Source organism: Varroa jacobsoni, unplaced genomic scaffold (assembly GCF_002532875.2).
Source record: "Varroa jacobsoni isolate VJ856 unplaced genomic scaffold, vjacob_1.0 scaffold_1159, whole genome shotgun sequence".
In the NCBI taxonomy this organism is placed as follows: Eukaryota; Metazoa; Arthropoda; class Arachnida; order Mesostigmata; family Varroidae; genus Varroa; species Varroa jacobsoni.
Window position 1 is genome coordinate 81016 of NW_019214061.1, and position 12611 is coordinate 93626.

The window sequence follows — 12611 nt, forward strand, 5'->3', positions numbered from 1 at the left end:
TGGCTAACCATTTTTCTGGCGCTCCTATTATCGTGGCAAGAATTTTAAATGCGCGCCTGGACCAGCCTACCCTGAATCGTACGTCAGAGCTTCAATACACATTTATGCAGCACCATTGCGAGGTAGTCAGCCATAGCGTGGTACCAACTTTTGTCAATCTTGCAGGAAGCTTCGTCATAGATATTTTTGCAATGATCGCAAGCAGGGATATAATCAAATTCGTTGGAGAAAGGTAGTCTTTCTCTCTTAGTAAATCTCTTTTAGTAAATAAGTTCAAAACACATTTCTGTCGAATTAGACTTCTCAAATCCGTTTCCGAGTATTGTTCACCAGAGGAAGCAAATCTCTACCGAGGAATGCTCTTGGGACGCACTCGTTCGGTTTCGTTAGTGTTAAACTGAATGGGTGTTGAGGTCTATAGGCGTCACTTCATCCACATCCTGCAATTTATGATTTGTTTACTCCACTGCCTGTATACCACCAAAAGCAAGAAAGACCTGGAACAGCAAGAAGAGACCGAATGTCAGTCATACAAACGGCTTAATTCCTGCAGATCTACATCGTATCCCATTGGTTGGTCAGTACTCGTCGAACTCATTGCCAGAACGTGTTTGTCTAAAAACACCGCATTCTCACTTCTCAGAGCAGCATGAGATGAACAGACCACAGGCAAATGCGAATTGCTGGATCCGAAATTCTCTGTCCTGTAAGTAACTCAGGCACTCGGAAGCTCGAAAATGACATTTAAATCGGACATAATTTGAAATAAACGCCTCAAGTCCGTTTTAGGGCTGATGTCATGATGGGTAACTTTGTTTAACAAATGTCTTCGTTCCGGACAGTTTCTTCCTTAACGGCAGGATACAATGCTTCTCGTTATTTCCAAAAGGACCCAAACCAGCCGCCAGTAAACTTCTCTCCTGTCTAAACTCCTCTCAGGGCAAGAAGGCTAGACGTGTTTTTGAGATATAAAATGCAATATTTTAGAAGCAACACGGACTCAGAAGAGATAAGTCGACCAATCCGGCACGCAAGATGTTACTTGCCGATATCAAGCAAACTTAAGGTAGTCCTCAGCTGAATACCTACGCCGTGTTTATGGATTTCGAAATACTTTTCGAGTCCGCCTCAAGAAATGTAGCCTTAAGCACTCCAACCGATGTCGGCGCTCTCGCGAACGTGCTTAACAGCGTGAAAATCGGCGATGGGTTCCACCGGTTGCCGGCTTTCACCCAGATTACACATGTGTATAGCCCAGAGTAGCTCAGAGTGATAACTTAAGCTTTCTCAGCCCTATTGAAAGGTTTACCGAACAAGAGACATGAGCCCAGAAATATACTGTCGGCTTTTCTCTACGAAGACAACTTAGTTATTTACATGAGAAGTCGTTTTCATATTCTAGTTAGGTTGCATTCTGTCGTGTACGAATTTGTGTACCTATCAGCCCACCCAAAACGGAAGCAATTAAATTCAAAAGAGCGGACAAAATTGCGGCTATAGATGGGCGATCGCCAATATATGCTACCTACCTAGGGCCGATGTTCTCGCTTACAAAAAGACACAAAAAAAGCTTTGCTAGTTTCATCTTAATCCCCAACGGCTGTTCCACTTGACTGCTCTGCATCTTTCAGTCCTCAAAGCTGCGCTGGTCGCCGCATCCGGGGGTGAATATAATCTTTTACAACCTCACTGTGCAAATTTTCGATCAACTCAACCTCGTTCCTCTTAGAATTGCGCCGAACAACCTGCAACAGACCTTTCTATTTATCGTCAGCGACGCCACTGTTTCCCAAGGACCTCCGCCGTCGTTTTAATCTATCATTAACTTCTACATAGCAAAGAGCCTGGGAAAATGCGACCAAACTTCGATTTCGAATTCGGGCGAGATTTGGTAAAGTTTGATTGGCTTAGCAGATATGTAATAGCCCATTATGCAATGCACGGTTTCCATTATCACTCATGCAAAGTACAGGAGTCCCATGAACCTGGTGAGTGTTTTGTCCGAGCTAGATACAGCCATTTTTGTGATACCTAACATGCCCTTTATACGTATTGTATAATAAGTTTATTATACAAAGTTGCTGTGACTGTACCTATGCCTTTGAGTGCCAATTAATAAAGAAAAATAAGTGGATTTGATCGACTAAGTACTATGTATTGAGAGGCAATAGGTCAATTTTACTTAATGTATTAATAATAGTAAAAAATTTAAATAGCTTCTCCTGATACTTATTATTTTTAAGCTGCAGTAGATTCGGTTGCATCCTCAAGGAACTTAAAGAACAGACCGCTTCGCTTTTGTTGATTTTTCAGCGTCTTTTAGACGCATACATAAATACCATAAATGAAAAAAATACCATAGATGTGGTAAAGTTTGATGCGCACTTAATTCTTGTTCAACCTAATATAGAAAAAAGGCTAGGCATCTAGCCCAGCCAAGTATTTCTTCGCCTATTCGAACGCTTGTGGGCTATAAATTAGTAATAAGGTAATTTTTTTCCACTGCGGTTTTGCCTGTTATCGAGTGACATTTTCCAAAGCCAATTCAAAGAAAATCGTTATATTCAATTTCTACTAAAACCATTATGTTGAATCACATTGGATTTTGGAGTTAAGGGTTTATACGGATTACTGTATTTTGAGCTTCCTTGTCGCTGTTATTTACCTGTTGCCACATTTAACTGCAGCGCACGAATTAGATTAAACGGTATAGCTGACAGATTTCTCATATCTTAAATAATTACGATTATAGATTCATTACTAATCATAGATCTTTTATAACTGAATCTAGACATATATTCACGGCAGGTATATAGACTTCGGTAGGGCCAAGTTGGATACGGGAAGCGATGCGCTCATTTCTTCAACAAAATGGAACTCATTTTTACATACACAACATCTGAGCTATTTAAAGTTCAGCTGCGTACCTTACAGCAAAGTTTCATGAAAACCTACGACAGGCAAATTATAATTTTAATCTTAGTTAACTTAGTGCTAAATTCATATTATACATTATCCCTTTAAGCAAGATGATAGCTTTTTAAAAACACTACACAGACATTTTCTACGGCTTTATTGAATGGTTGCTTTATTCATGGCTCATAAAACCTCACGAAATTCACTCTTGTCGGACGTCATCTATCTCAATGATTCTATGAAAAAGACGTTACCAGTTATTAGTGGCCTGTTAGGTCAAATTGCTCGAACCAAAAAAATAGATTTTACGCTCAAAAACTGGATCAAGAAATTTGGTTCACGAAGCTGCGGACGATAGGAAATTTCAGGCATAAACAAACAATTAAAGAGTCTCGCAATATCTGCAAAGCTATCATCGCTAACCATCTTCACATATAGTTTTTTTTCGACGTATACGCTCGCTTCACAAATTATCTTTGTATGGATGTCTCAATGGAGAAAATATTTATCGTAAGTGGCGAGATCGCAATGACAATGGCTTCAAATGATGCACCTGATACACGTATGAGTAAACCCTCCTCTGCGAAAGCCTTATCGTGATTTCAGTTCAGTGAACAAAAGGCTTGTCTCTCCAATCGCTGCAAATATTATGAGGAGATATAAAAAAATAAATCGGTACGTAAAAGTTTGAGTATTCTAGCTTTTACTTTTCTAGTGAATCTAAACAGAAAAAATCAGTACAACATCTATTCAAGAGACTACTGGTGCTTTCCGCTCTTCGAAATTATTTAACTGTTGAAGACAATCTGCTGTATTTAACGGTAGGTAAAAATTTGCAAACGAGTCATATTAACTAACGCTGATTTAGCTCTCTCTCTCTCTCTCTCTCTCTCTCTCTCTCGACTTGACTCGCTCTCCCCTAAAAAAATAGATATTTTTTACAGAATTTAAAAGAAGGGTTCAGCCCTCGAATAATCGACTGCTATCGGTGTGCGACATTATACGCTAATAACCTTTGTCTGTCTGAACCCGATGATGACGACCTTATGTTCCCCCAAATGGTGTCTTTGAAAAAAAATGTATCGATAAATCAACAATTACAAAACCCAGAACTTACACAGTCATTAATATTGATAAACCGAATACTCCTGACAGATCGTCTTCGTGAATCCACGGTGGCAAGTATTACACATACTGAGGACGTCATCCCGTATATAGTGTAGATATATCCCGCACTACACCGCTTTCAATGAAGAATAGAAGCAAAGCACGGTTCTATTATAATTTCGAGTGAACGAAATTTTCTTATGCTGAAAGTGCCTGTTTGTCTCTAGTTCTGGACGTGTTGTTTCTGCACGAGATCACTTCTATCTAAAACAACTTGATAACCATGCACACGGAGGCTGGTATTGAATTAACAGTGGCAGTGCTTATTCACACAGCTTTGTTATGTTCAACTTTATCTTTCCTACGTAGATGATAAATGTCTATCACCATGAACGCCAACTCATGCGAGACGACAGTTACCAAAAATATCTCTAACTGTGCATTTCTGAATTGCTTTGGCCTGGTCAAGCGGTCGGCTGCGCTTAGGACAACACTCAGTGGCTCGAGTAGGGCAAAATACTGAGAGAGCTCCTTGCGAAGAAGCGAACACGTGCGCAAGCTACATAAAACGTCAATATGTACGTAAGTAAGTGCTAGCTCTCATCACCAGCATCGTTTCGGACAAAGGGGCGCGGTGATCAGGAGAGAAGAAAGAAAAGTTGGTGCGACTCCTCCTATCAAAGGGGAGCGAGTCCTTCTTCGCTAGTCGTCGCATTGTGTTGATATGTCAAACCTATTGAGCTCCACCCATCAAGCATAATCTCAACAAACCACGTTAGTGTGACCCGCTGTGTTATTCATAAATTGTTCTGGTAGGCCAGTGTTGGGAGACTATTCAATTATACTGAGTTAAACAGACGTAAAGGATCAATACGCACTGGACAAGATGTTCTGTTCATAATTATAAATAAAATATAATTAATAAAATGGTTGTCCTACCCGTTCCCCTCAGGGGGAAGAAGGATGACTTGATGGTGAATGCACTACTTCGACCTTCACCTTTTGCCAACCTTGACCGAAGAAGACAGATAACAGGCTCGCTTGAGCACGGAGAAATAAACAGAGGGGATCCGTAGTAACGCGGAAAGCATTGAAATTCGTTAACAGAACAAAATAAACATACTGTAACTATAAACTAAATTCGAAATTAGTAAAATATTGTTATGGTATAATTTTTTTCATTATATACCCTAAATACGAGAAGTGTGCCAATCTCACTGTTAGCAAAGTTGTAATGGAATCTAGCCCACCAGTTGCCGTACCGAAAAACATTAGCCATATTTACTCCTTGACGAATAGCGACACTTGCTCCTTTTTCGTGACTGTGTCTCGGTTTCTCCCACCTCTATCACGGGCAGCCACGGGCTAAGTAGGGGGCCGGTGTCTAATCATTAATGAGAGCTGATCTGAACAATACGTTTCGCGCTTGTTCCCATTTCTTTCCTACCAGCCAGGAGTCATGCGGACGCGAGTGGTGGCATCATTTTCACCATCGGCACCAATCATTCAGCATTTCGCAGCGGCAGTAACGACGACGTTTAAGTTTCGCGTTCTTACGCGCGTTGCAACAAAACAGTTTACCCCCCAACCCGACTCCCATGACCGTTGCAACCGGCGAATCACAGATGGCGCGCGTAATCACAAGCGAAAAAAACAACCGTAGCGGGTCTGTGTCTAGCGCATATTAGCGTGCAATCGCTTCTTCGAGACATACCGATAAGTCGCTAAGGTCTTTCAAATGACACTAGTTAAAGATTTTTTTGGCATCGTGCTATATCACAAACATGATTAGTTTTGTCTGGTAGTCACCGGCCTAAAGAGAGGCATAACAGCAAGTCGAAAATATATGGCCCTTATTAGTTAGGGCGTAATTACATCAATGCAATCGACCCATACCAATTGAATCTAGCAATACGGCAATGTGTGTGATTTGTTTACTCAGTAATCGATTGAAAGTGAAGAAGCTTACGAACGGACATCTTGGAACTTTTGAGCCAATCATTTTTATGAGAAGTCAGTACATCAGTTAAAGCTCTCTCTTTCTATTTACTTATACGCATCCCTCGAACCACATTAAGATATTTTAAAACGTATTTAGTTATTAATCGTTAACCTCATAAGGCTACCAAGGCCATTGTCCTACTTTCAGGGACAAATAATTTCTAGAGATATGCAATTTGTCGCAATTACGTTATGAAATTGGTTCATAACTAAAAACCGTCAATTCTGAGTTCAAAATCAAAACTTAATAAGTTACTGGTCTCGCAGGGTGATTGATGCCTGGCAGTTAACTACTAAGAAGAGAGCTCCTACTTGGTGTAACCAAGTGTAACTTTAAACAGCAATGTCAATTATAAGAGTTGCGTATTTAATTTACCTGTAGCAAATTGACTTTGTTAATCATTTGATTCTCGATTGAATAGGTTTGCGCTCTGCATAAGCGATCAAATATCGCAGGTCGCATCGGCTGTGGCTCGTTGCATCGATTAAGAGAAAGCTAGCTGAGGCGTCTCGTTACTACTGCTCTTTTGATTTACAATCACAGCCTTGTGTGAATAGCTCAGGTACGCGTCCGTTTACAGGTTCGCTGTCGTGGTCATCCTCGCCGTCTATCCGGCCGCTATGTTGACTAAAAATAGGCTAACCAACCTCCACACTGGCTAGTCTGCTTGTAACAGTTTACATCTGAGTCAGAGATTTATTGGAGCTCAAGTGAGCGTTTTCGGCGACCTCTACGATGACTGAGTCACTTTTACGAATAGCACGCATGCCGCGACAGAAACAGCCCCAGTGATGACAGCGATAATCGTAACGGAGGTCGGGGCAAATACCTGCAACATTTACATGCAGGAGGAGTTCGGCGGACGTGAACTACTCAACAACAACGATAACGATAAAAACAGTCAAGACCGCGGACAAAAGTTTTGGCGGAAGCTGTAAAGGTTCCCATAGAGACGGGCGCGCCTTTAAGTAAGACGAAGGACAACGAAACGGTCATTGAAACGAATAATACCTACTGAATTCACGTTCTCTATGTTTTCCGGTACCCGGTACACAAACTCACACAAAAAATGTTCCCCTGAGATAATTTTTTCCTCACTCACATTGTTGGATATACTCGGATTGTTAAGTCTCTCAGATATCGAATGAGAAACTGCTCGTTAATTTATGCGAGTGACTCGATCATTAATTGTCTCGTAGGCGTGTCAATACGACCATGAGGCCACATTCAAGCGATAGCGTTCGGTGGACCGCAAAAATTTAATGGTGCCGTTAACGAAAACGAGTTACAGTTAACGAGAAGTTTTGTTTTGCAAAAGCCTAGAAATTACCTTAATTAGTATCGTGCACAGTTACGTTTTGCCACTGTGATTATCATCGCCCATCATTATTATGACTATACTCAAATTATCCTCCATCGACTCGCGAACCATGCCTCTGCACCGCGTGTATTGGAGTTTCAACTCGAAAAAAAAAAAGATAGAAATAATAGCTTTTATCCAAGTGTACGCAGTAACTTCCAAACATTTCAGAATATGTGTTATTAACTTAGATCTTTTAGCCAATGTTAGTATTGGCATCTATCGCAAATCATGTTAGGTAGGCGAATCATAACGATCTTCCTTCAACTTCTTTTCCACTGGCGGGAGCAATCGAACGGACTCACTTAGTAAGGCTCAATATTTTTTACGTTTCAACATCGCTGTATCTGTCCTAAAATACAATACGGTAACAGCTCGAATTTGACAAAAGTTCGTTTAATTTCACTAATATGTATGAATATATATTTTTAGTTCGATGCATACCTTTAATATCTTACGAAGTCACATATTATGGCGAAAACAGTTTCCTGCGCCTTACTAGGTCCACTATTCGACAACTAATAGATATTGATCGAACGAGGCTCTCGCTACATCATTTATAGATGTGTCCTAACAACATGTACTGAAATGACGTTTGTATCTAAAATGGTTATCCAGCACTATGCGATTCGAGACCTATTAGGCATTTATACGGTACATTTATACGCTCTACTGATAATGCATAGCCGCTTTGTGTCCATTAATCTTGCTAATCTATGTCCACGTAGAAACGAATACGACTCGAAATCCTACGTCGGCTCTCGAGCAATGCTAACGTTTTTTGAGGGATTTCCAATTATTTTTGATGAGATGATTTTTTCAATAATTAAGAAAGACATAAAATTTTCCTTATGAAGCTGCATGATCACGGTAGAGAGTTTTTCCGCACGCTGAACCGTGTTTCGGTTATGGTTCTATTCTCTAACGATGTTCCTCGTTCAAGTTTATCGATCTAGCCTATATGCGCTATGGAATCAATTGTTGCTATAAAGATATAGTATTAATAAATGCCTAGATACTATTTATTACTATCTGCTCTACTGAGACGCTAAGCTAGTCTCTTATTGGCGATAATTTGCCTTTGCGCTAGGCGATAGGTCAAACCCTAACCAATCCGTTTTGCGTCTGCGTCCGAGCTAGCAGAAGACATGGTTCATTTGGAATTTGATAAATGTGTTAATCCTTGTACTATATGGGCGCACATAGAGTATTAGTAATTAGTGAATTATCCTACTCTGATTGTAGGGTGCGTAAATGAGAAAAAAACCGCAAAGAGGAAAAGCGAATAGATACTGCTGTAGTTGAATTGATGAAGAAAAAATAACGTAGGCAGTCGGCCTCATATCGAGTCAGGCCTATTTATACCGGATTGTTAGGTTTCGATAATGATGGGCTACATGAAAAAAGGCCATATCAAACATAATTTTACTCTGTTTGTCTTATAAAACCATTGGTTGCAGAAAACTTAGCGATTCTCTATGAGCCTCCGACAATCTGACTTTAGTTTTAGCTTATATAAGAGAAAATGGCGCTGGAAGCTCCAACCGACATAAACCATAGGTGGGTCTCCTCAATAAAATCCTAACATTTGTTCAGCTATGAAAAACACCATGACCACTCATTTAAGACATACAGCCCTGATAATACTGCGTGGAAAACTTTAATATAAATATATAAAGATGTCGTAAATTGAACTGTAGGATTAAAATCTTCGTTGAGGACGTATGCACTGTCCTTAATCGTACTTAGAGGGAAAACGGTGCCTTCCTAGAAATTCAAAGTTCATAATTTTGTTGTCTGCGGGCACTAAACAGTTTTATCAAAATTATTAAATTTTAATCTACACTATATATATATATATGTTCTACCCCATTCCTTTTCTATTAACTGATAGCAACAACAATAACAACAGCAAGCAACTTAGCAATATTACTCTTCAATTAGGTTTCATATGAATCTGATCGCGGTTGCATTTTATCCCTAATTGGTTAAAAATATATAGTATAGGTAAATAATTAGCAATCAATATAAGTTTCAAAGCAACAAAGGCTTTCTATTTAGAAGGAAAAAAGTCTTAGCATTTAACAGATATGTTGACTCTTTCTTGTACGCCTTTCGAAGTATAAGAATACCTAGTGTTCCGAGGCGTCCGCACCTCTATATGTAGACACTCGCTCGTCTGCATGGTTAGAGAGAACATCTTGAGAAATTATTACAGACGCTATACATGAATCTTTACATAGATCTCTTCCTTTATAATATGTACTTTTGTCCCAAAAATATCGTAAGTCTAAATAAGCTTCGAACGCATTAAAATTCGCTTCTTTTGAATTAATGGAAGCACCTCACGCATAGCAAACGATGCTCTAGTGAACTGAAGCCTCGACTGAACTACTACAATGCATTACACGATTATGATAACGTTAATGTGTCCAAATTGTGTCCACAGATAGAGTTGGCCTTCACAAAAGCAATAAGTTAGCACGCAGCCCAAGAATATTATAGAACGTCTTCAGAGGAGAATATCACGTAAAGTAAATAAATATTTTTTATTTTAGTGAGATTGAAAATGGGTTTCGGTGTGCATAAAAATAACGTGCATTTTGGGGTCATTTGTTATTATGTCGTTGTCCAAGAGCTTCACTGCTAGCCGTAGGTCGCGCTACAGGTCCAATGTTTTCTCAAGGAGTTTAATGTGTGAACCTATTGAGAAACCAAGCCAGTATCAGCTATTTAATCAATAGAAGATAACCCTAATCTGGCTAGGAAAATTCCATCATCGTGCCATAAAGTCCGAGTACAACAGAATCAGACTTCGGTACTGTTAAGCATTTTCGCTGCCGTAGCAACATTTTGTCAGGAGTCATTTGAACCCATAGTACATCTCTTAGGCAAGCCATTTGTTGAAAAAGGCAGTCTGGCAGATAATCTCTTAATTTGCTAGATGATAGGTTCGCTCAGCAACTGCCTTAGATTTGAGCCCTTATAATATAGCTGGGCACCGCGTCGCTACCAATGCGATATGCTATCTATCTATATAATCATCGACAATTGTGAAAGCCCTGGGAGGCAAACAGTTGATACTTAATATGGTCATGCAACAAAGCACCCGTTTTGGAAGAGCCCGTACCTAATTAATAATCCCCGATAAGTTTGTGTTACAAACGCGAATCTCCCCAGATATAGCTGTAGATCTGTCTACTCATCGGTTACGACGACTACTTCCAGCAAGGAAAAATAAAGACATACAGTTTCAACGATGCAAGCATACAAGTTGCACCGTATCAATATCACGAGTATAGCTACAAATAATGCTGGTAGTCAGCCTTTCTTTTACGTAACACTTTCTCGAAACTGAAATGCATCGATTATTTTCACAAAGATGTACTTTGGAAACTGAGTAGTGTTTACCTTAAGCACTTAGACACTGTGGTACACCAACAATCATCCACACTTCATCGAAGACACTCACTCATAACAGGCACTGATTGTACTCACCATCGTATCCAATGCACTGATCCTGCAGTCGTTCGTTCTGTGTTAATTGTATCTACTTTTTGGATCTGGCCTACCATTCACTGGCAAACACATCTGACGCTCGAGTCAGAAACATGATCAGTCACACCCCCGTCGTAGCCGTTACCGGTCCAGCCAATATTTTTCAATAAAAATAATAATAGCAGTGATTAATATTTATATGAATGTCGTCACATTGCCGCTATTGTTGCCATAGTTATAGTTGTCATCGTTTTCATTGTTGATGTCTTAGTTAACCCGTAACGCTGTGTTCTTCATTGTGCACAACGAACACATCTGTATCACTGCTAATCAGTCAGACCACCTGTTGAATACCGAGACAGAAGCTGATGCTGGTTTTGTTGTAATTTGTGTGCTTCCCTCCCCCCGTCCTAGTATATTCGGCATCATGACATGACCTGCCGAAATGACTGTTTTCCTCTACATCCAGCTGTTATCGTCGTTCACATGAACCCGTTCTTCCACTACGGCCCCACGGAGCGCTGCTCGTGGCCGTGGTCCATCTGTTGTTGTTGTTATCGTCGTCGTCGTTGTTGTTTCTGCCACTTGCCCCCACTTCGACGACGGCATCGTACCGTCGTGGTCGTCCCTTTTGGCCACCGCTGTCGCTACTACCAGATCAGGGTCGAATCAGCATCAGCAGCGCCGTGCACTGAAGAAAGCACGATCGCTTGTACGAGTGCCTGTGTCAAGCAACGACAGCTCGCAGCCGAAAACTAACAGCACATGTCGCTCAAGCCGCCGCCGCCGCTGCCGCCGTCGTCGCCGCTGCCGCCGCCGTTACCACTTGACTTTGCAACAACATCTTACACATGATACACGCACATGCAGGCCGCCAAGTACCGCCTCTATCACTGCAGCTACTACTCGAAATCGTACTCGCACATGCAGACTCGAACGGTTGGTGAAGCACACATGAGGCGGACAGGAGGGCCGCGGCTCGTTACCGCATTACGTGATTTACCCTATTTGGTTTGCCAACGAACAGAGTCAAATTGATCAACAACAAAATTTCAGCTAAGCAAAATGCCAGCCGTCAGCTGCAGCAGGTGTGCGTGTGTATCTCCGTTTCTGTGTCTGCCGTCCGTCTGCCTGCAAGCAGTATTGATATTAGCTGGCTGTCAGCTCAACTAGCGGCCAGCACAACGGTACGGAACGGCAATAGACCCTTCCGTGATGCTGTTGCGCTCCGTCGGTGGCAGCCCGCTCTCCCAGCCACCAAGCTAGCCAGCCAGCCAGCCAGCCAGCCAGCCGGCTACTCACTCACTCCGTGCTGATCCTGGCGCCGTCGTCGTCGTCGTCGCCTGCTACTATCACTGTTGTGGTTTGCGTCGTACAATGTGCGTATGCAGGCACCGTCGCCGTCCGTCCGTTCGTTCGTCCGAACGCACACCGACGAACTGGCTGGCATAGTCAGTGGCAGACGGATCCAGCCTGACAACTCCCTACAGCGCCATCGCTCCGGCAGGCAAACTGTTAGTGCCAGCGCCGCCGTCAACAGACCACTGCATGGCATTTTAGCGTAACGTTACTGTTGGCGGAAAGAGCGCGGTGCAGAAGTAGCGACCACTACCATATAAACGTATATACACAGTCGAGATATTGATGGTGGCGCTGGTAAGAACAGCGGGACAGGCGCCGCTGCTGTCACCAGAATAATAACCAGCAGCCTACCGACTGACAGCGTGT

General features: G+C 41.6%; 1 protein-coding gene across 3 annotated transcripts in view; it reads right to left on the bottom strand.

The window, feature by feature from the left end:
• The window catches only part of LOC111267228 (unconventional myosin-IXb), a 35391-nt gene extending 23104 nt beyond the window's left edge, over positions 1 to 12287 (bottom strand). For 2 of the 3 annotated variants that reach the window (XR_002684491.2, XM_022845325.2), the window contains exon 1: positions 10884 to 12281. Coding sequence is in view for 2 of the 3 variants with exons in the window: in XM_022845325.2 (XP_022701060.1) it covers positions 10884 to 10886 (3 nt within the window). In the remaining variant the exon portion in view is untranslated. Of the gene's footprint in view, positions 1 to 10883 lie in introns of all 3 variants that reach the window. The other variant, XM_022845326.2, reaches the window with a different exon arrangement.
• Positions 12288 to 12611: the final 324 nt, after the last annotated feature.